The sequence below is a fragment of the Mustela nigripes genome, chromosome 5 (genome assembly GCF_022355385.1).
Source record: "Mustela nigripes isolate SB6536 chromosome 5, MUSNIG.SB6536, whole genome shotgun sequence".
Lineage (NCBI taxonomy): Eukaryota > Metazoa > Chordata > Mammalia > Carnivora > Mustelidae > Mustela > Mustela nigripes.
Genome location: NC_081561.1, coordinates 46,790,656 through 46,815,935, shown reverse-complemented (window position 1 = coordinate 46,815,935; position 25,280 = coordinate 46,790,656). Strand labels below are relative to the sequence as shown.

General features: G+C 36.9%; 1 protein-coding gene across 1 annotated transcript in view; it reads left to right on the top strand.

The window, feature by feature from the left end:
* The window catches only part of PRIM2 (DNA primase subunit 2), a 316,330-nt gene that overhangs the window by 185,758 nt on the left and 105,292 nt on the right, over positions 1 to 25,280 (top strand). The window contains exons 9-10 of the mRNA XM_059400190.1: positions 14,180 to 14,252; positions 19,470 to 19,655. Coding sequence (XP_059256173.1) covers positions 14,180 to 14,252; positions 19,470 to 19,655 — 259 coding nt within the window. The remainder of the gene's footprint in view (positions 1 to 14,179; positions 14,253 to 19,469; positions 19,656 to 25,280) is intronic.

Below are 25,280 nucleotides of genomic sequence, written 5' to 3'. Positions count from 1 at the left end.
ATCCCCAGGGACCATTCCTTGATAGATGGTCCTTTATTATTATTATCCCTATTTCTTTCAAGATTTTATTTTTAAGTAATCTTTCTTCTCAGTATGGGGCTTGAGTTCACAACCCTGAAATCAAGAGTCACGTGCTTCACCAACTGAGCCAGCCATGTGCCCCTCATTATCCCTATTTTAAAGTTTGGTGATGGAACTTTTAAGAGGTTTGTGTTAAGAAAATGTGATTTTTCAGGTTTTTTTCTTTTTCAGGGTCTATATTTCTCCTCTCTTAAAACGATGAATGAGTTATTTCATAAGACTTTACTATTTTTTCGAAAGTGTTACTAACAACTCCTCTATTGGAAGAACTAAACTTGCTTACTCACAAAAAAGAATTTCCAAATGTCAGATGGATTTGTGTAAATCATTTCTGCTTTCCTCAAAGTACCTATCATTAGATGTGTCATCTAATGGGTCACAATGCACTGTGACTTTAGTGTTGTCCTCATCCATCACTGCATTTTCTAGGGTGAATTGTATAGTGTACTGATTTTTCAGTTTGGAGAGTCTCAAAGGTCTTGGGCTATGTTCCTGTGAAAGTAGAAATTTATTGTGAATAAATATCTTTGCCACCCTAATTTTAGTACCTGTGGGATAATATTTATATAATGGTATTAGACTATCAAGGGCATATGTTAAAGATTATTTTTGTTATGTCACTTAAAAATTAGTAAGTATAAATAAGTGAGACTAGGGAGGAAAACTTGTAGCTCACCTGTGAGAACTTTAGTTGTGTGATTAAATTTTTTTTTAAAATAATGCCTTTCCCCACAGTGTGTAGATCTTTGTCCTTCAACCCTCTTCCTCAAGACTTGAAGTCAAATAACTAATTTTAAAAACATGTATTATACTTTCTCCTATTTTTGTTAGCATGTTTCAAACCAGCAATGAAATAGAAATCAAAGAAGGATAAAATAAGCTAGCAAAGTATTGCCTTCAGTAAATACTTGGACTGCATCACATAGATTAATTGGTAAATGCATCCTGAATTTGTAAACAGATGTTTCTATTAACCTTTATTTTAAAATCATTTAAAATAATGAAAGCATCTTCCTTCATTTGGTATTATTATAGACTCCTTTGTTTCCTAATGCAGTACATTTGGTTAATATGTACCCCTTTCTATTTACTTCTCTAAAGTTCTTGCCACAGATTTTATATCAAATGTAATCTCTGTACCTAATCTTTCCCAGTATCCATAGTGGTACAGTTCTGTTTCTTTTTGAATTAGTTCTCATTTTGAAGTCAGAAAATTGTGTGTGCATTCACGTGCTAGAAAAAGGTTTAGTGCATCGGGACTTCCACCAATTGAGGGCTGAAATGAAAGCCTCATTCATGTGGTCCACTTTCTTTAGTTGCTTGTCAGCTCTTTCTCATCACCTGTTCCAGCCTCTAGCAGTACTTTGAACAATTTATTTTCTTTCCTACGTGCGGCAACACAAGCTTTTATAGCTCAGTGATTATTGTGAAGGTGTTCTAGGTGCCTTGTAAGATACTAATAAATTAGGAAGTATTTTCTTTTCCATTATTTATTGTTTTTGAATTATTCTTTGCCACCTCTCTGTGGAGAATTCATGCCTCCTTAGAAATCGACTCTGTATGGAAAATGTTCATGCCTTCTTAGAAATGTACTTCTTAGAAATGTACAAAAAGCATTTGTTAAAATCAGTTGTGTCAAGGGCACTGTGAAGGATGCTCTGATTATATACTAAGCAACTAGCAAATATGGTCTGCTAACAAGTTTATATTCTGTCAAGGGAAGACCATTTTATAGGCACACATCTCCCTAAACACACACAGCCCTCCACCCAAAGCTGTATGGGAGCAGTTGCTGTATCTTAACCAAGGAGAGTAAATCGTGTTTGTGAGGGGTAGAATCTGTATGTGGATCATGTTACAGATTTAATGCCATTTAAATGGTTTCTGATAAAACTTATAGGCACACTGAAATTTGGCAAAATAGAAGAAGTGAACCCTACCTTACTAGTAAAAGTACTGCTAGGCTTTTCTAATTTTATGTAATTATAAGTGGTTAAACAGTAAAAAAATTCTTTTTCTCTTAATATGTCATAATTAAGTATAAAATTTATTCCCATGGGTCTGGTTGCAAATGGCTCTAATAATGCTCTATTGAAGATATGTCTATTTTTACTGAACCATTCCCATTTTATTGGGTATTTGTAGGTGTCTATCTGTTTGTTTGTTTTTTGGTTGTATAAACCTGTGAAGAAAAACTAAAGAATGTTAGCAGTTTCTGTATGGCCAGATAAAGTAAACTGGGAGAAGAAATGTCATATTGAAATTAAATTCCTTCACAATGAAGGAATTTAACATAGATGTTTTCTAGCAGATGGAGATAAAAACAAAGAGCAGCAGCGCAAACTAGGTGGTGTATAGTTTTTAAGAAACAAGAGAATTCATTAGTCTAAGGGTGTCATGTTGCCCAGGAAAGAAAGTGGCAGAGTTCTTAAGTGGAACCAGTGACTTGAAAAAGACAGAATTGAAGAAGCTGAATTTTAAAATTTTATTAATGCGTGTAGATTAGAATTTTCTGTTGTAGCCATATCAAATTACCACAAATTTAGTAGAGTAAAACAACACATTTTTAAATCATATAATTCTATTGGTTAGGAATCTAACATGGTCTCATCGAGAAGAAATCAAGATGTCAGCAGGGCTATGGTCCTTACTGGAGATTCTGGGGAAGAATTTGCTGCCAAGCTTATTCATAGTATTTAATTGAGTTCCTTAGAGCTATGGGTCTCAGGTCCTTGTTTCCTTGCTGGTTGTCAGTCAGGGTCCTGTCTTCACCCCTAGAAACTGCCTTATTCCCAAGGCTTTCTAGGAGCCCCTGGAGGTCTCTTTCTGGTTCTTGCATTTGGGTTCCCTCACAGAGCCAGCAACAACACATCAGGTTCTTCTTAGGGTGCAGACCTCTCTCACTTCTGCTGCTGCTGCATCTTTCTGCTTCCATCCTGAGGAAAGCCAAACCTCATATGATTGGACTGGCCCACATAGATATCCAGGATGGTCTCTCCATCTCAAGGTCTTTAACCTTAATTACATCTGCATAGTCTCCTTTGCCATGTAATCTAACATATTTATAGGTTCCAGGGACTAGAGGGCATTGATCTGCCTATTACAGTGAGGCGGTTCTTTTGGGGGATTGAAAACAGCTTTTCCATCACTTTTCATTGGTTTTTCAGGTAAACCACCACTTTTAATTTATACAGAATACTAAATTTTCCTGAGGATTTTTAGACAGGTTAATTCGCTTTGCTAGCTCAACATGTTTTAAAGTGGAAAAAAGGGTTACATATGATTTACAGAAACATAAATATATATATAAAATAAATATATATTTACAGAAACACAAATTCGTTACTGATTTTCTTTTTAATGATGTACAAGGAACATAGGAAGATCTTTCCTGTCTCTCTGACTGGCTTTGTAGCCATGGCAAGCAAATATGTCCCCTTTGTAAATAGTCAACTTTGTAATGAGATTGTGCATAGTGGTTGTGACTCATGGAGGTACTTTGGTGTGAGAGCTCTTTGGTAAATATATGGTCATAAACCTTTTAGCATTCTAAGAGTTTGTTTTATTATCATTTATCTGACATATTTTAAGGGAACTTCTGCTCGGTGCAAGACATAGTGCTAGATTCTAAAGATGCATATTTACTTCTGTTCTTACAGGGCTTAACGTTGATCAGAAAACAGTTGAAGAATTTTAACTAAAGTAATGACAATAGATAATAATGCTTGTAGAGGAATGGCTTCTGTGTGAGTACATAGTGTCATGGAAATAAGCCTTGTGGAGTATTCTTGCAGCTTACCTATAACTAGAGGTTTTAGGTTTCTGTTAGTCACCTGATTCCATAGTTTCTTAGCGATTTCTGGATTGTGGATGCTGGTAGTCTTTCTCGAATGCAAAATTTATGATTACTTATGCTTTTCAAGTAGTTTTATTACCTGCATTTATGAAGTTTCCTATTCTTCACTTAGTGTTTTTATTTAAAACATTGATAGTCCTCCAGTTAAGTAAAAGAAAATTAATTAAAATGATGCTGTATGAAATAACTTTCTTAAAAAACCGAGAAAGCATTGTGATAGTAACCGTAATATATTAACAGGTAGAAAGTAATTTGTTTAGTGCTGTGCTTTCTGTAACGATGGAAGTGTTTTGTACCTGTGCTGGTCCATCCCGGTTTATTTACAAAACAAATTTAGATAAACTGGGGTGCAGAAAGACAGACTGCTGAGACTCACCAGAGGTCTAATGCCCTCTCAATTGTTTTATAACCACTATTTAGAAAGTTGTTCTATAGAAGATAATACAAAGTGAATTAAAAACTCATTTTTAATTGAGCTACCTTGGTCCGTGCCATACTGTGTACATGCAATCTAAAGGAGGCTTCTAAGGACATCCATCACATGAGTCTAAGAGCTATCTTCCCAGATCTTCCTAGAGCTCTGCCTGTAATCACCCGATTTAAAGCCCCTTCCCCAGTGCTGTATGATATTACCTTAGTCTTTTTTCTTCACAGAAACGTCACTAGCTGAAATGATCATTTTTATTTGTTAGTTTAATGTTTATTTGTCTGCATCATAAGCTCCATGAGAGCAAGAAATTTGTCAACTTTGTTTTATCTTTCCATCACTTACAACAATGGCTGGCAAAATAAGTGAACACTTGAACGGGTGAATGAATGGGAGAAAACACTTTCAGGTTTTAAAAATTTTACCTCTTACTTAGTTTTTTAAAGCTACTGTTAAAAATTCAACTGAATGAATTTTAAATAACTTAACTGGCTTTTTTTCAGTGATTCATGAATCGGGCATGAATTATAGTCTAACAGTCTAGTCTAACAGAATTCTAGTCTAACAGAAACGGGCTGTAAGGAGCTTGTACAGAATGGAAGACCTCCATAGGCAAAATGGAGTAGGAACAAGGAAATTATACTAGATAAAAAGAGGCTTGACTATTGCAAGGTCACTTTTCTATAGGGCATGGAAGGCGTCTGTCAGGCAGATTACCTAACTAGTGCTGATTAGGTGATTGCTGATTCGCTGGTTTAAGATTCCATTTCTGGGAGAGCGCAAAGTGTATTGAAGTCTTAATTTCATGTTGTAGGGCTTAGTGTAAGTGACTTCATTCTGGGACCTGTTGTCTTATTTTTAACACTACTAAATTTTGAGAATGAATGAGATGGTAGTTGAGACAGAAAGCTGGTGGCTTTTCTCTCATTTCCAAGGAAAAATTCTGGTAAAGATTCCACCTTTGCAGAAATTCAGTGCTGGTTTTATCCTTTGGGGGTTTGGGACTCTCATGAAATCAGGAACTAATCATGGACGACTGAGAGTACTTTCTGTTTTTCAGGGTGACCTCAGAAGAGAAATCCCCTGTTTTCCTCCGCAATAAATTCAGATTTTGAAAACATGCATTTAAAAAGGAAACAAAAGGGGTGCTTGGCTCAGTGGCTTAAAGCCTCTGCCTTCGGCTCAGGTCATGATCCCAGGGTCCTGGGATCGAGCTCCGCATCGAGCTCTCTGCTCAGTGGGGAGCCTGCTTCCTCCTCTCTCTCTGCCTGCCGCTCTGCCCCCTTGTGATTTCTATCTGTCAAATAAATAAATAAATCTTAAAAAAAAAAACCTATTATGTACTTTGATAGGTTTATCTATGAAAGGAAAGCTTTAAGTATTATGAACCAGTATAAATGGCTGTTCAAAGCCAAAGAATTATATAGGGAAAGCATGTGACTTCTGGACCGTGACTTTAATTTAGGTCTTCATTAGCTCTCCCTTTCATCTCATCTTTCTCCTGTTCCTCTCAGAACCCCCAAAATCTTATGTCCCTGGTTCTCTGCTATTATTAGGAAACAGATGTGAGGGGTAATCCTAGAATGACATAAACTGGTGATAGCCAATTTCAGAAACATTCTACATTCTGTAAATTACTTTTGAGGGAATGAGAAGGTACCCATTAATTTAATGTATTAATTCTGTTCAGTGTTGGAACTTTATTCCATGGTCCCTCCACCCCTCAATTTTTCATTACCACTCTCTCAGGCAGCGTTTTCTTACTGTAGTCATTTGACTGTTCTAGGTCAACACCAAATCAGAAGAGCTTCTCTTTAAGGGTCTTTATATTACCAGAATATACACTAAGAACATGAAGGAATATAACAAATTTACTTAGGAAAATGGAGATGTTGTTGGGGGCTTAAATGTGTATATTGAGGGGTGCCTGGGTGGCTCAGTTGTTTGAACTGAGGTCAGGTCAAGATCTCAGAGTTGTTAAGAATGAGCCCCATGTCGGACTCCATGCTCAGTGCGGAGTCTTGAGATTCTCTCTCCCTCTCCCTCTGCCCCTCACACCCCCTCAAAAAAATGTGTATATTGAAAATACCTATGTAAGGCTATAGTTTGTATCTTATAAGGCTGTTTGTATTTTAGTTTTTAAGTCAATTTTATTGAGGTATAATTTATATACAATGAAATGCACTAATTTTAAGGGTATACTCTTTAGGGTATAATGACTTGACTTTTGTGGTATACTCTTTAGGGTATAATGACTTGACTTTTGTAAGGTAGAGGCATTTTTGATAGAGAAATGAGATGCAGCTTTTAGTTGTCTTACAGTTAATTGGCTTATTGCAGCTTAGAAATTGGAATAAATAGGAAAATATGGAAAAATGAAGCCAACCTAAATTAAAGTAGAAGTTGTGCTGTGTATAGTTCTTACCCAGTATAGGAATATAGAGCCTGATTTTTATTGGATATAGTCTCTTGGAATCATACAGATTCTCTCAGTTGTAGAGAAATATAGATCATTACACTGTGTATTGTCTGGCGGTAGTTTTTTGGGGGTTTTTTAAATGTAAAATTGAGTAAACCATGCTTGTGGAAAAATAATTTACATTCAATTTATACAGAATTTTATTGATTGTGTTCTCATTTGGAATAACTGCAGGGAAAATCACCTGGGCTAACACCAGTTGGATACCATTTACTAGGGATTTAGCTTGTAAAAAGAAACTCATTTCAGTTTCAGTGGTGACAGCTGTTGAGTGAATTTTCCTGTGATATCCTTCACAGCAGGAAATGATATATTGTAACTTCATCTTCCTTGATATCTTACCACCCGGTAAATCCAAACTTTCGGGACTGTGCTTTCTAAATGTCTGAATAGCCTAGCTTATGTGGGCAGGCTGTTTTTTTTCAAAATCCAAAATTGTGGGTAAAATTGTAATTGTAAAAGTGGATATATGGGTGATACACAAAACCTTTGTTTCCTCTTTTCTGAAATTGTTTTTTCATTTGTGCCATGATCACACCTGGCTTTATGTGAAAAGGTTGTATTGGAACTTGATATACTTTTATAGAATGATGTAGGAGATTACAGTGCATTTTGAAAGATGTATTAGCTTACTTCTTAATGGTTCATATAAATATGTTTCCTTGATGCAGAGATCAGTTTTGATTACTTGTGATGCATTCTTCACTGGCTTTTTTATTTTATACCAGTTTTTAAGATATGATAAACTATAGGCTGCCAGACAGAAATAGTGTTAACCTCTTTAGGTTCAAGAGTACTGGGAAATGCTTGACAAAGAAAGGAAATATATTTTATATGCTGTTGTTTTATGACCTTCAGAATCTATCTGTTGTTGGGGAAGGAGGGCAGAGAGACCTTCCCTGAGGATGGGAGAGGAATTCTTTCCAGTCTGGCCCAGGGTTTTGCTGTCATCCGTATTCATATCCCACCTACCATGCACGGCTTCTTACAAATGAGAGAAGAATGGACAGTTATAATTAGGTGTTGAAGTGGGCGGCAGCTTCCCAAACTCCCAAATAGAAATGTATTAGAGCTTCCCCCCCAAAAAAGAAACATTTCAGGTTACCTCCAAATTAATCAGAATTCAAGATTGCATTCCGAATACTTTAGGTGGCAAACTGTGGGTAAAGTTTAAAAACCTGATTCCTAAGTGAAATGTGAAAATAAGCACATTTGGAATAGACTTGAGACACTTCCCTTAGTGGACCCAATTGCAGTTTTATTCTGCTTATGACTAGCAGATACCAATCTTAACTTGAAGTAAGGGTAAGTCAGTTGGCTGTCATACAGGTATGCCTAGTGCCCAAGAGGATTATTTGATTGCTACATGTTGTTATGCCCCCCTCCTACTGTGTAACAGTACTGTCCAGTAAAAACATGAGAGCCACATGAACCAAATGTAAGCTTCATATGTAATCTTATGTATGTATGTACTTATTTGTTTATTAGGGAGGGGGAGAGGGGCAGTGAGAGAGGGAGAGATAAATCTTAAGTCGGCTCCATGCCCATTGTGGAGCCTGACATGGGGCTTGATCTCACAACCCTGAGATGATGACCTGAGCTGAAATCAAGAGTAGGGTGCTTCACTGGCTGAGCCACCCAGGAACCCCCAAATTTAAAAATACCTAAGTGAAATTAATTTTAATACTATCTTAACTCATACCCAAAATATCATTTCAACATGTAATTAATACAGAAGATGTTTAATGAAATGTTTTACAATATTTTTTCATACTAAGTCTTTGAAACCCATGTATACTTTATATTTATTGAACTTCTGAAATCAGACTAAGCTACATTTCAAGTGCTCAGTGGTCATATTTGGCAAATGGCTGCTATATTGGCCAGTGTAACTCTACAAGATTGGATTCCCTTGAAATTTCCTCTGTTCAAGGTTGAATTTTTACACTTCGGAAACTTTCTAAGAGTGTGAGTATAGGCAAAACTTTCCAGATCATGAGGTTATTCAAGGACATCTAAGTTCTCTTACTTCAAGATTAAATATTTTATATGATAGTATAAAGGAAGTAGGAAAGAAAATGTATTTTCTTCCAATATTCAGGAGAAGAAACTGGTAAATGTTAAGAATAAAGAAAATCAATAACCTAATATATTTAGGACTGAATGAGCATGACAATAATGATGGCAATTTGAGTGAAGAATGTGATAAACTTTTTAAAAGATATCTCATTAGATCCTCGCAACAGCCCTTAAGAAAGGTACTTTTGTGCTCCCTTTTATGATCTCTGTTTAATAGTGGGGAAACAAAGAGAATAAAAGGTGTTTACCAAGTCACACAGATAGTGAGTGTATGCAAGCCCATGACTAGTGGATTCTGAAACCTGTAATCTTCATCACTCTGCTTCTTCCCTTATTCTGTTGTGCCCCCGTGTCTGGCTTGGACAAATTGGACCTGGAAAATGTATCAAACACAGAGGAGCTGGAGCTAATTCCTAAAATGTTGTAACTATGCTGTGACTCCTTGTTTACTCCCTCGAGTTTTCATCCCTGGTTAGAAAAGGAGAAAATGAAGTGATTACCTGTGAAAAGCTGACTTTCGACCTTCCGTTTTGTCAGTTATGCCCTGTGGCATTTATATCACAGTAGTGGAGCTCGTGAATACTACTCTTGGAGCCGAGGTGTGATGATTCATCTTCTGCTAACGATCAACACCACAGCATGAAACGACTGTTTTTTTCCTTTTTTTTTCTTAACCCGGTAATCTTGCAGTGAGACTCACAAATCCACTTTCATGTAACTACTTCTTTTTGTTTTCAGCTCTCAGTTTCAGTACTCAGAAACAGTTCCCTGTTGAGTACCTAAGTGCTCATATTGATATTTGTGGTGCATTGAACAGGACTTGAATTTCTGTTGTTTCTGCCTTTCACTCGTGATTCGCAGATCAGATATATGCAGATGTATCTGTTGCAGATTTATCTATATGTATATCTACTGTATTTTTATTCTATAAATTAGATGTTGTGTATAGTGTTTGGGGAAAACTCCAGTCTGTGTTGATGTGATTAATTATACCTTCCTGTGACAGTCATCCTTCCACACCCCACACCCCCCCACCCCCGCTGGATTGAGTGAATTTGATTTAAAATAGGGTCATTTTAAATTTGGTCATGTAAATATGTATTATGTATATTTTGAAAGGCTTTTCAACCTTTGAGTTTTTAATTTATTTGAAACTTATTTTTATAATTTTCTATTTACTGTGATTTTTTAGCTGTATTGGAAAACTAATTGGGCTTACCTCTTACTATTTAACGATCAAGGTAATAAGGAGGAGAAAAGTTCCTCAAATATGAGTGAGTTGTCATAGAAATCCTTAATAAATGATTGAGTGGCTAAAGGGACTCTTAAAACTTTTGGGGGTTTTTTTTGGTTTGTTTGGATTTTTGTTTTGTTTTTGGTAATTAGAATTAGATGAGGACAATGACTGGGATGTGGGAAAAGTCTGCTATAGAGAGTATGATAAAAACTAAACTTTGTGGGCTACTGGTTGGCTCAGTGGTTTAAAGCTTCTGCCTTTGGCTTAGGTCATGATCCCAGGGTCCTGGGATTGAGCCCCGCATCCCTCTCTCTCTCTCTCTGCCTGCCTCTCTGCCTACTTGTGATCTCTCTCTCTGTCAAATAAATAAAATCTTTAAAAAAAAAAGATTTTATTTATTTATTGGACAGATCACAAGCAGGCAGAGAGGCAGGCAGAGAGAGAGAGAGAGGAGGAATTAGGCTCCCCACCGAGCAGAGAGCCCGATGCGGGGCTCAATCCCAGGGCCCCAGGATCATGACCTGAGCTGAAGGCAGAGGTTTTAACCCACTGAGCCACCCAAGCGCCCCTGGAAATTGTTTTTGTTGTTAAAAATTACTATGCCTGTGTTTCCACAAACAGTGATTAAAAAGTATTCATAAAATTGATCTATTTTTTTAATCAAGAAAATAATATGACAGTTCATTATTTATGTTTTTGTTCATTAGTGTAGCAGCTGCATTCATTTGGAAGTAGGATGATAGAAAGTTGACTTGAACATTGAATGTGGTATAAAGGTGCCTCACCTTTCCTGGGTACCTCTTAGAAGTCTCATTTAGTGACATCCCTTGACACTTCAAGTAAAAGCCCCAAGATCCAGTTTCATGAGCTAATGTGAATTGTTCTTAACGATTTTTATTCATTATGGTGGCATTATTTGTTTTTTTTTTCTTCGTTCTTTGCCTTCCTTTCTCCACCTGTTGCCATCACTTCAGCCTCTCACCCTTTCTTGCCTGTAATAATGCAATATTCTAACTAAATTGCTGTTGCCTAGCCCCTACCCTTTTTAGTCATTCTCCACACTGCTTGCTTTTTCAAATGTAAATATTTTTGTAAATTCTTGCCTGTAATCTCTTCCTAATTCTTTGTTGCCTCCATCGTGTTGGATACAGTGCTTCTTGTGATTTGCCTTTCTTGTATCTGAGGTTTCCTGTCATCTCGGTTTCATCTATCCACTCCTAGTTCAGACATGTATTAAATAGCTGTGATAGACCAACTACCTAACCGAATCATGGGATGTGCCTTCTGGTCATGAATGAGCGGAGGAGAAATCTCAATCCTAATTCTGATGCTTAACATCTTCATTTGCATCATTTTTGCTCCCATGGGTTTCATGCTCGCCCTTACTGGGTTGGCTGGTGGCCATCTCTCTATTAATATTTTTAGAAGTATGATGTCTATATACAGTTTCCTTATATTGTCGGTAGTTATTTATATCCTCCAGTAGGCCTTTGCATTAATCATTGTTACCATTCTCTTTAACTTTTTTTTTTCCCCCTTGGAATTTAGCTCTTTTGCATAGCCATCAAAGTATTAAGGGACAGGCATTTTACAGTGCCATTCAGGCATGTGTGTGTCCTCTTAAATGTCTTCTTTTTTTGTTTGTATCCTGCAATAATCTGGACCGAGAACTTTCTTGTAGTATGCTATATTTTCCTTTGTCTCTGTTTACTCAGTAACAACACTTATGTTTATACATCATGTTGCTGTTTGTAAGAGAACATTTGCATTTGTTAAGCTTTTTGATCTGAAAAAAAGCTTAGATGATTGTGGTCAATCTGTAGCTGGAGAAGAGAAGCCAGGTCAGCAGAGTGGCCTGGTCTTTCACAGCAGTAATGGCTCCTCCACAGGCTCATGCTGCTTCCTCCCCTGTCCTGTCTTTTTTGTACTTCCTGGCCAAGATTGCAGTTGCTCTGTGGACTGGAATATGATTTTCTGATTTTCTTTAGCACTTTGAATATATCATTTCATTTCTCCAGCATTTCTGTCACTTAGGCAGTGCTGGCATCATTAGTTCCAGTTTACAAATGAGGCTAGTAAATGACTTGCCTTAGTTTGCCAAACCAGTACATTCAAAAACAAAAACAAAAATGGATCTTCAGATTCCAGCCTACTGCTATTTTCATTGCCTCATGCTGCCTCTTTGCTCTACTGTAAGATATGTTGGAAAGTGAAAGATGTCTTTATTCTAGGGATTCTACTGAAACAACTCTCTGGTTGGACTCTGAATTAAAATGTAAAATACTTACATTAAATGACAACTGTTGGCTTAATTCAGCATGAGGTTTGTATGCCATGCTGCTACTTTGATAAAAGGAAAGGATGGAATCCAATGATACAATAATTGTCAGAAATATGTCAAAAATATGTGAAGGGAGAAATAATACCAAGGGCAAGAGGATGTGTTTTAGGCCATGGGATCATTCTGTACTACTCTGGCATTCCTTCCGCTCATCCTGCTCTCAGAGTAATTCTCAGGCCATTCTTAGCCCATGGAGGGAGGACTCTTGGGAGGGAAAACCTGCATTTTGAACAGTCTCCCAACCAGTGACTTCAGCATCCCAAGATATACTCTAGTTTTGCTCCATAATTCATACCCATTGTTTAATCAGCAGATGGACTGATTACAAGATTTGTAGCCTTTCTGCAGAGTATCTTGAGTGTGCATATTGTTCAGCAAGAATCTGTACTGAGCAAGTATTAAGCAGAGAGTCTGGAATTCTTTATGATTGTAATGATGATTTACTCCAGAATTTCCCTTTAGTTGTGGATCTGCATAAACTTTGGTTTGATTGTGGTTTTCTATGTAATCTAGCAGCTGTTGTTCGTTATGTCATACCTGAATATCTGCCTCTGAATCAGGGTTGATGGAGGTGGGCATTGTGTCAAGGAGCTGATAATTTGCAAAGGTAGATGGCTTTAGATAGTATATACCATGCTGTATTTCCTAATTTGTAAATAATGCAACAGGAAATGTATTGCAGGAAAGAGGATGGAATGGAATAGTGAAGAATTGGAATGGAGAATTAAAAGGTGGAGTTCCTGCTGCACTGCTGACTTCCTTTCTGATCTAACAAGTTTCTAATTCCTCTGAGCCCCCATTTCCTTATTTGTCAAATATAAAATAAACATACTCTCTCAGGGTTATTGTGAGGATGTAATTAGAGGATATAGATAAAGTCTCTACCCGTGAAAAGTGCTATTCAGATGTCACTTGCTTTGCTAAACAGTGATTGCCATATGTCAGGTCCTTGAACAGAAATTAGTTCAGGGGTGCCTGGGTGGTGCACTTGGTTAAGCTTCGGACTCTTGATTTTGGCTCAGGTCTTGATCTCTGGGTCATGAGATCCAGCCCTTCGTGGGCTCCGTGCCCCGTGCAGAATCTGCTTGAGAGTCAGTCTCTCCCTCTGCCCCTTCCCTGTGCTCACACGTGCTTTCTCTCTCTCTCAAATAAATAATCTTAAAAAAAAAAAAATTATTGCAGGCTAGACTTCTTATCAAGACTGCAAAACAGGCATTATTGTCTCCATTTGACAGATTATTTACCAAATAATTACCAAATACCAAATTATTATAACTTGGGATAGAGAGAGTTTACAGAACTTACTGAAGGACCTATGTTAGTAAGTGATGGTTCCTCATTTAAGCTCCGGTTTATTCTTTGCTATGCTGCCATGCTATTAATAAGGGATCAGTAGTAGAGATTTGAGCTTTAATAACAGTTTGCATTATGCTTATAGAAATAGAATGTTACACTAGGAATTAGGAGATCCAGACAGTCACTATATTTTTGTATTACTTTTGGGTAAGTTATTTAAGTGTATTCTGTTAAATATCTCTAAATCACTTGGCTGTGTTTCTGTTTAAGATTGATATGTAAAATGTCTTACTGTGATTTTAATCTGTATCAGAATAAATTTCCTTTGAAGTGATTAAAATATATCATACAAAACCCATTTTAATATTTTCTTTTTATTTTAGTCATTCTTACACTGGTCAAGATTATAGCACACAGAAAAATGCTGGGAAGATTTCTTTGGATCAGATTGATTCGGTAAGCATCACATTCTTGTAATAAAACTTAGACCTTTGTCAATGAGGAAGCACAGATTTTCTTCAGAGATTATTTTGGGGTGAGAAGATGGGAGATATTGTCATTTCATTGCTTGCCAATCATTTTTAAAGGAGATCCTCTGTTATACATGTGATTTTTTTTTTTTTTTTTTTAGTTACAGAAAAACCAAACTTAGTTAGAAAATTATTTGTATTGTGATAGAATTTTTTTTTTTTTAAGAGGGGGAAGCAGGGTCAGGGCAGAGGGAGAGGAAGAGAGAGAATCTGAAGCAGGCTCTCCAAGCCCAGTGAAGAGCTGATGGGGGGCTTGATCTTACGACCCTGAGGCCATGACTTGAGCTGAAACCAAGAATTGGACGCTTAACTGACCAAGACATGGCAGGTGTCCCTGATAAACAGATTTTAAGCATTTATTTCAAAGGGGAATTCTTTTAATTGATGATAGCTAAAAAGTGTTTGTGTGTTTATGTTTTAATATTTTATACATTGAGGGGTACCTGGCTGGCTCCTTTGGAAGAGCATGTGACTCTTGATCTCTGGGTTGTGTTTGAGCCCCACATTAAGTGTAGAAATTACTTAAATATATAAACTTTAAAATAAATTGAGTGAATGAGTGAATGCCCACCTACCTACCTACTAACCTACCTACCTACCTACCATCCTTACATACGGAGAAGAGGAGAAATGGGAAATACTAAGTATATCAGTTTGCTAGGGCTGCTATAACAAAATACTACAGACTGATGCCTTACAAAACAGAATTCTATTTTCTCACAGTTCTGGAGGCCAGTATCCTGAAATGAAGGTGTCGGCACATCCAAGGACTCTTTCCTTGGATTTTAGATGGTCACCTTCTTCGTGTGTTCTCACGTGTTTTTCGCAGCATGCTCCTGGATCCCTGGCAACTCTTCCTCTTCTTGGGACACCAGTCACATTGGACTAGGGCCCCAACCCTATGACCTCATTTAACTTTAATTACCTCTTTAAAGACCTCATCTCCAAATACAGTCACATTCTGGGATCTTGGGACTAGGACTTCCACACATGAATTTTGGGAGATTACAGTTCATTTCATAACACTGAGTATAGGCTCCTGTGCTTGTATTGCCTCTAGATTAGTGGACAGCTCATTTCATCTTCACTCTGTGGTTCTATAGTAGAAGGAAAGGGTAGCATACTTGACTAAAATTTATAGAATTTCTCTTGAATGCATTGTAGAATTTCTGCTCTGTCCCAAAAAGGGAAACCGCACCAGCCATAAATAATCTTTGTTTAGATAGTTAACAAATTATTTACAATAAATTAAAAATATACTGATATTTTAATGCTTAGACACAAGAAAAAGGTGAGTAGGGAGAGACCAGGAGTTTTTAGAGACCAGAATGAATAAGTTGTTTTCCTGTTTGGAAAAATTATAATCAAGTATTTGCAGTTAATATGTCTAGAAATAACAATAAGTTGCCCACTTTGTACAGTTGAATTGGAATTTGTTCTTAAGGATGCTGCATTCTTTACTTTTCTCAAACAGTTATTATCACTAACACTTCTTCCCTGCCATACGATTTATGTTTGTATTATATGAATGGTTAGAAGTTAATTTTATTCCTAATTCTATCAAGATGTTTTCCCATTCATAAGCAGCTATGAACTTCAGTGGATACTGTGGGAGAGCATAGAAATATAATCATTAATTCATTTGCTGAATATATATTGAGCCCATCAATTATGTACCAGCTACTGTGCTGTGGGTGCAGAGGTGAATGAAACAAAAAATTCCTCTCCCTTCATGGACCTTACTTGAGGGAGGTGTAGACAATGTAGTAAATAATAAATAAGCAATGTCATGATAAATTATCTTAAGTTGCTATGATAATCCTATCTGTAGGTTTCTGTGTGAGACCCTGTGCTAAATTGATAAAGATACATCTTTATCTGACCTCTTCCTAACTATATTGTCTCATTCATTAACATATCCCTTGATATCCTCAGTTTCTTCTTCAAATGTTTTTAGATTTTTCTACTAACTGAAATCTGACTCCCTCAATGACACTGTTCCTCCAGTGGTCCTCTCAAGTGGAGGCTGTCCCCACCCACACTCTGGCCCTCCACCATCTTAATTTGGTATGAGATAAATGTCTTCCTTGTTCTGTATTACTATTTCCAAATCATTTCTCTGCCTTCCACTGGCAAAGCGCCAGCTCCTTTTTTTTTTTTTTTTTTTTTAAAGATTGTATTTATTGGTGTGCCTGGATGGCTCAGTGAGTTAAAGCCTCTGCCTTCAGCTGAGGTCATGATCCCAGGGTCCTGGGATCGAGCCCCGCATCGGGCTCTCTGCTCAGCAGGGAGCCTTCTTCCTCCCCCCTCTCTCTCTACCTGCCTCTCTGCCTACTTGTGATCTCTGTCTGTCAAATAAATAAATAGAATCTTAAACAAAAAAATAAAAAAATAAAAAATTTATTTATTTATTTGACAGACAGAGATCACAAGCGGAGGTGGGGGGAAGCAGGCTCCTTGCTGAGCAGAGAGCCCATGCGGGGCTCAATCCCAGGACCCTGGGATCATGACCTGAGCTGAAGGCAGAGGCTGTAACCCACTGAGCCACCCAGGCACCCTGCTCCAGCTCCTTTAAAGCACTGTAATCCCATTATGCCACCTGATAGTTATCCTTGTTGCTGGTGCCCCCACCTCCTGCCCTCATCCACTGTAGCACGCTGGCATGGTCTCTTGTACTAGCACTACTCTTGTTATTGTTCCTGGCCTCTGCAATATCCATGTTAATAATTCATCCATAACCTGGTCTTATAATTCCTTTGTCTGCTCAGTATCCACAATCATTTTTCTGACCCATTGTTGCCAACCCTAGACCCTAAGTTTTAAATTTCTATTATTTCAGCTACTTCCAAAGTCTCTTTTAAGTGTCTTCCTAGCTTCTCTATATAGTCTGTTCACTATACAACAGCCAGAGTTCTCTTTGTTTTCAGATCATGTCAGTTTTCTGACATACCCTCTATTGAGTTTCCATCACATCTAGACTAAAATCCAAACTCATAACTATGGCCTATAATGTCATGTACAGTTAATATTCTAACTTCTTCTCTGTTCTGGCCCGTTCACAGGTTCCAGCCACTGGACCTTCTTGCTATCTCTTGAGCATATCATATTCATTCCTTCTCAAGGTCTTAGCTTTTGTTTCCTTTACCTGGATCTCATTTGACTAGAATCCTACTTAAAATATACATCTTAGTGCAATTCCGTCTCCTCAGAGAGGCTTCATTGGCTACCTAAATTAAAGCATTCCTCTCTTTTTTATACTTAATCACATAACTCTGTTTCCAGGGATTTGGGAATTATCTCTATTTATGTCTGTGTTCACTGTCTGTCTTTTCCCATTAGAATGTAAGATCCTTGCACTGCTGGTTTCCCAAAGCTATACACAGAGTAGTGTTCAGTTGATATTTAGTGATTGAGTGAGTAAAAAGTATTTAAGGAATTGTGCCAAAGGAAGCTGAAGTTGAACTGAGTCTTAACAAATGGTTTGGCTTTGACTAGATGGCCTGGGGAGGAGAAGGGGTAGTATCCCAGGCAGGGTCAATGGAGTGACAAAAGTGAGAAGGTACAAAACATGACTGTGTGATCATGGAATAATCTAGCTGACTGGAGTAAAGGCTTTATATTGGCATAGTAGCATACTGGCCTTTTTAACCCCTCACAGTGCTTCCATGGCACTTGATTTATGCCTTTGTTAGAGCTCCCATTATAATTGATTTATGAGAGTTAACTTGTATAGTAGTGACTGTTTCCTTTTATTTCACTTAAGTGAAGTAAAGGGGAAAATTACATGCTACTCTTCTTATTTCCCAAACCACCCAATACCTGTTTGTTCTGTTACATATAATTGAAAAGTAGTTAGTTACAGACATTGACAGAACCTTGCCTGTTCCTACTAAGGATGTTAAATTTCAGTGGTGTTTTTGGATTGGAACAAAGTTTAAGAAAAATAATTCGGTAATAGTATGAAGGAACAAGAAGGAAGGCATGAAAACAGTAGTCCTGGCAAGGCAGGATAGAGGCCTGACTGGACTAGGTTGGGGATAGAAGAATTTCAAAGTTGTTAATATGAGAGGTTGAAAAAACTGAATGTCCTCTGCAGGGAGCAGCAAAGAGAAACAAAGTGAGACCTGCTCCCACTTTGGCAAAGTTGAACTTGCCAAGGATTACATGAGGGGGTGAGAATTTAAGTCTTGGAAGAAGGATATTGAGAAAGTAAAGAGAATGCAGCTGAAACCATAAATGGAAAAGTTGTTCTTTTTTACTAATGATTTCTTTAATACATTTTTTTGAACTTACCTTTTGAGAATGATTTCTCTTACTTTTGTGTTCTACTTTGTATTTAGATTATTCTAAAATTTCATCTGTGATTCAGCAATTGTGTTTTTGCACATTTATCCCAGGGAAATGAAATTTCATATTCATATAAAAACCTATACATTCATTAATTTGGAATAGCCCTGAGCTCAAAGCAACCTAGCTCCTTTAACAAGTGAATAGCTAAGCAATTTGTGGTACATCCCTACCATGGAATATTATCCAGCAATAAAAAAAGGAATGGATGCTTGATACTTGCAACAATTTAGATGAATTTTGTGGGAATTATGCTGAGTAAAAAAGCCAAAATATTATATACTATATAATACACTCTTGAAATGACAAAATTAGAGAGATGAAGAACAGATTAGTGGTTACCCAGTGTTAGAGAGTAGTAGGGGCTAAGATCTCTAAGACTAGTGGATTATATCAATGTCAGTTTCTTGGTTGTGATAATAGTTTTGCTAGATATTACCTCTGGGGGAAACTGGGTGCCTGTTACTTCTTTGTATTATTTTCTTACAACTGCATGTGAATCTAGTTATCTCAAGAAGTTTAATTAAAAGTTAAAAATAAATAAGTGAAATACATTTTAATATACATTTTATTCAACCCAGTATATCCCACTTATTGTCATCTCAGCATGTAATCAGTATAAAAATATTAAGAGAACAGTTAGTCTGTAATTACAGTAAATAATACTTCCTTATCGTTTTTGTTTTTACTCTAATAAGAATGAATTTATAATTTGCAAATTAGATTGGATTTGTAACAGATATTGTGAGAGACCTGGTAAATCTTCCACCTAACAAAAAACTTTTTTGTCTTGTAGCTTTCTACCAGATCCTTCCCACCTTGCATGCGTCAGTTACATAAAGCCTTGCGGGAAAATCACCATCTTCGTCATGGAGGCCGGATGCAGTATGGCCTCTTCCTGAAGGGCATTGGTTTAACACTGGAACAGGCATTGCAGTTCTGGAAGCAAGAATTTATCCGAGGAAAGATGGACCCAGACAAGGTAGTTTTGAAAAATCAGAGTGGTAACTGAAATTTTGATTTGGTTTGAAAACTAAAGGTCTCTTGTCTATTTTTAAAATAACTCTGAGATGTAGTTTAAAATTCTGAAAGATAAATGTGTCTACAATTTCATTCAGGTAAAAAGAAACTCCTGTATTAATCTAATAGATGCTAAACAAAAGATTGAGAAAGTTTAATTCGAAGAGTTAAGAATGAAACAGCAATGTAAGATGTCTAATAATGCTTTAAGAAGGGTGTGATTCATTGTAGGTATACAGCCAGGTCATTATCACACTGAAACTGGGTTCTGAGTTTTAAGATAGTATGTGTGGATATAACATGCTTACATAGTGTTATTTTCAGGCTGAGGAGATATTGAGAACAAATAAAACAATTTTAGCTGTTTTGTATTGTGTTATACAGATTCTGTCATTGAGCATTTTTAGATAGACATCACTAGGAACTTGAGAGCTGTTTTTCCATCTATGCATAGTATTCAGGTTTCCATTCCTATTCCTTATTTCTCTGTAGTGGTACTAGCTATTAACATTTTATTTTGGAAATTTTTTTTTGTACCTTCTGTGCCATGAGTCAAGTTTTTAAATGCTTATTTCTTGGTTTGCTTCTTCCTAGAAAAGATAAATTATAGAACAAAGAGTATTTACCAACTAAATTTTATAATGATACTTAATTATTTCTTCTATTAGTTTGCTAGAGCTGCTATAACAAAATACCACAGACCGAGTGCCTTAAATAACAGGAACTTATTTTTTCACAGTTTTGAAAACTGGAAGTCTCAGATCAAGGTGTTGGCAGATTTGGTTTCTCCTTAAGCCTTTTTCCTTGGCTTCCAGCTAGCTAGCTCTCTTCTTGGTCTGTCCTCTTATGGCCCTTTCTCTATGTGTTCAGTTCTCTGATATTTCTCCCTTTTTTTATAAGGACACCAGTCATATTGGGTTAGAGTCCCACCCTTACAACCTTATGTAGCCTTCCTTAATTACCTCATTTTAATTTTTTTTTAAAGTTCTTATTTAACTTTAAGTTGACATACAGTGTAATACTCGTCTCAGGTGTACGATATAGTGAGTCAACACTTCATACATCACCTGGTGCTCATCACAAGTGTACCTCCATAATCCGCATCACCTGTGTCACCCATCCCCCCCCCCCCCAACCATTTGTTCTCTGCAGTTAAAAGTCTGCTTTTTGGTTTGCCTCTCTCTCTTAATTACCTTTTCCAGTGCTCTGTCTCCAAATATAGTCACATGAGTTGTTAGGGCTTCAACACATGACTCTAAGGAGGATACAGTTCAGTTTATAACACATTCTAGCTTTATATTTTTTAACAAGTTCAGATTCTTTTAATATATTACAAAAAACTCAATTTTTACGGGTTTGTGTGTGTGTGTGTGTTTTTTTTAATTTAATTTTATTTTTTGACAGAGAGAGTGAGAGAGGGAACACAGACAGGGAGAGTGGGAGTGGGAGAGGAAGAGGGAGAGGCAGGCTCTCTACCGAGCAGGGAGCCTGACGTGGGGCTCCCTCGATCTCCCAGGACCATGGGATCAGACCTAAGCTGAAGGCAGACACTTAATGACTGAGCCACCCAGGCATCCCTTAGTTTTTTTAATTGTCAATTGATAATTATCCACAGACTCTTAAATTTATCATTTAATAGTTTTCTTTAAACACAATTCTGAATAATATTCCTTAGACCTCTATTATATAGTTATTTTATTTTTAAGGTAATATTTTGATTATGGAAAATGTGAAAAATACAGAAAAATTTACTTGCCAATTCCCCATTCAGAACTAATTATTTGTCACTAGTTAGCCTTTCTCTCTAGTGTAGATAGCTAGCCAAATCAATGTGGTCCCCCCCCCCCCATTTTAAAAGTCAGCATTTTATTATGTTAATTTTTCCAGGTTTACAGTAACTTTTGAAAATACTTGGATTAGTTGCATATTCTTTGAAAGTATTACAATTTGTTTAATCATTCCCCTATTACTGAGCATTTCATTGCGTCTGTCTGACTCTGTCATAAATGTTATTGCAACCAATATCCTGAGCACATAAATCTTTGATTATAGTTCTGATTATGTCCTCTGTATATATATTCACCAGGGAGTGAATTTACCTGGGAAAACCTATACATAGCTTTAAAGTTTTGATGTATGTTATATTAAAGGACTGTTTGAAAAGGTTTTAAAATTAGACTCTTATCAAGCTTTATGACGGTCTTTCTCTCTCACTGGTATCATTATATACTATTATTTTAAAATAATTTTTGATCTTTTTATTAGGAATTTAGTGTACTAAGTAGGCAGATGTATTAGGGTTCTCCAGAGAGACAGAATCAAGAGAGAAAGAGAGAGTGAGAGAGGGCAGGAAGAAAAGATATTTTATTTATTATATCCACTGCCTCATGTGATTTGGGAAGCTGACATGTCCCCAGATCTATGGTCAGCCTCCTGCAGACAACAGAGAGCTGATAGTCTAGTTGCAGTTGGAAGACTGGCCCTTGAGACCTAGGCAGAACCAATGTTTTAGTTTGAGTCTGAAAGCAGGAAAAACCCATGTCCCAGCTCAGGAACAGTCAGGCGGGAGGAAATTCTATCTTATTCAAAGGAGGGTATGTCAACCTTTTTGTTTTATTCAGTTCTTCAAAGGATTGGATGAGAACCACTGACTTTGGGGAGGGCAGTCTGCTTTACTCTGTGTACCATTTGCTAATCTAATCTGGAAGCACCCTGACAGACACACCCAGGATAATGTTTGACCAAATGTCTGGGCACCCTGTGGCCCCATCAAATTGATACCTAAAAGTAACTGTCACAGTAGTTAAATATTTATGAGCTGTGGAGAAAGTTAGGCCATGGTTTTAGAGTGGAAAGAGAGAAAAGTTAACGTAGCATTTTAGCTTGGTCTGTGTGGTGAATTAATAGGGGAAGAGGAAAGTGAGAGAAGGGGAAGCTTACTTTAAGTGCTAGGTGCCTGTTCACTGAGCACCTTTTTTAATGTGTATCTGGAATGGCCCGTGTATCAGTGTCCTGAGTATTTAATTGTTTTCAAACCTGTGTGTTTGAAAAAAAAATTTAAATGGGCTTTTTTATTTTGTAATGTTACAGTAGTTTCCTCAAAAATTATTGTAAAAGAAAACCAATAATTTTACCTTTCTGGATTATATATTGTAGTCTGTATTTTCATTAGCTTATTATTGATTATAGCAAATATATTATTTTGACTGAAGAGTTTAAGTTACACTTATAATTAACTGTGTCTGTCTAGTTAGACTCTGTTAGAGTCTGTATTTGTAATTTTTAATAAGATTTTATTAATTTGAAAGAATGAGTGCATGCGAGAGAGAGACAGCATGCACAAGATGGGGGAGTGGGAAAGGGAGAAGCAGACTCCCCACTGAGCAAGGAGCCTGATGCGGGGCTCGATCCCTGGACACTGAGATCATGCCCTGCACCAAAGTTGCGCTTAACTGATGGAGCCACCAGGTGCCCCTAGAATCTGTATTTGTAAATAAATGTTGATGTTCTTCTCAATTATATCTTTTCTTACATATTTTTGCAGTGAAATGTCATTTAGTATCCCTTAGTTTATTAAAATGTTCTCTTCAGCTTAATTACTGTTCCCATTTATTGACACATATAATTATTTAAAATTTTAGGGGTGCCTGGGTGGCTCAGTGGGTTAAGCCTGTTCCTTCAGCTCAGGTCATGATCTCCAGGTCCTGGGATCCAGCCCAGATCGAGCTCTCTGCTCAGCAGGGAGCCTGCTTCCCCCCACCCCATCTGCTTGCCTCTCTGCCTGCTTGTGATCGTTCTCTATGTCAAATAAATAAATAAAATCTTTTAAAAATTTTTAAATACTCCTTTTAAGAATTATAGAAAATTGATGACTTACAATACTGTTTACAGGGAATGATTTTGAACACAGTGTGTTAGGCATTTTTTGTAGTGCTCCAATGAAAGGACTTCAGTGTTAAACCTAGGAATGATTTGGAACAATCACGTCTGTTGAATAGCTTATTTCCTGACAATGCAAGAAATGTGTTGTGGGGATGTAGGCCATTTCAGTTGAAATTCTTCTGTGCTATTGCTTTCCAAATGACCAGATGTCTGATTTCTTTCTCTTTATGCATATGTCCTTATTGTACCTTATTTGGGATACATTGCTTCGGGCATCTGAGCAAAAATTATGGGTCCTTAGCCATTACTTTTGAAGCAGCAGAGAAACTAGTTGTGTCTCCAGCAGGTTGGAACTGCAACATTGTTGCCACTGCCAGCTTCCCTAATTGCACTGCCTAAGCCTATGTATTTCTTCTTCCTAACTCCTTTCTAAACATTAAGTTGTTCTGTTCTTAGTCAGTTGACTGCCTAATTAGTGTCTGTTTCTTTCTCTCATCTTCCCTTGCTTGTGCTTGTTGCAGATACTCATTTAGTTGTTGTTGTTCAATACTATGAATACTTTTCTATCTAAGTTATGCTTCATGTTGGAGGAGAATTTGAGAGTAAAATGACTTAAATCTGATGTAGTAGTTTTTGTAACTGTCATCAAGAGTATAAGTATTAAAGTAGCATGTCCCTAGATATCTTTTATTCAGGTTTAGCAATTTTGTATTATAGTCTACAATTCTTATTTTCTCTTATAAACATTTTTGAATAGTAGTGATGTGATTGTGGAAGCAACTTAAGGTTCTGATGCTCACTGTTAGTTATTTTTTATTAGGAATTCAGTGTCTTAAGTCAGTGCCTCTATGCATAAAAAAGGTAGCCATCTGACTGTAAAATGTTTATTCAGAGGTATTAGTTTGGATTGGTTATTTCCCTGTTCTTTTAAAACTTTTTTCAGACTAACACAGTCTCTAGTAACAACAACAACAACAACAATGCAGATGCCGCCTTATATAGCTGCCAGTTCCTTGGTCCTACCAGATTATACGCTTACAGTTTGGGGCCCTTAGCACTACTTCATATTTACTGTTTATTTGTTCGTTTATTATCTATATCCTACGGTTAGAACAAAGACTGTATAAAAGCAGGTATCTTGTCTGTCTTGTTCACTGTTGCAGGTCCAATCACCTTGAACAGTGCCTGACTTACAGTAGGCACTCAGTAAATGTTTACTGAATGAACTGAAGAATAAGTCTCCATACAAATAAATACAAAGAAAACTAGAAAATTTCATCTGTTTTCCCCAGATTCCTTCACATAACTCAGAGCACAGTGCTGTATGATTGATTATTCATGTGCTATTATTCTACTTGTAGTGGACTTGAAGCTGAATTAAACCAAGAATTTTAGTGGAACCTGAAATTTATAGTAGAAATTTAAAATAACATATTTATTTTATGAATCAGAAGAGATTTGTCATCATGGGCTTGCCTAAGTGGGCCATGGTATAAAAACGGTTAAAAACTCTTAAAGGTTATCATAGCAAAAGATAGGGCTTCTAGTTTATTGTCTTATACTTAGTTGTTTTTTTTTTTTTTTTAAGATTTTATTTATTTATTTGTCAGAGAGAGGGAGAGAGAGTGAGCACAGGCAGACAGAATGGCAGGCAGAGGGAGAAGCAGGCTCCCTGCTGAGCAAGGAGCCCGATGTGGGACTCGAT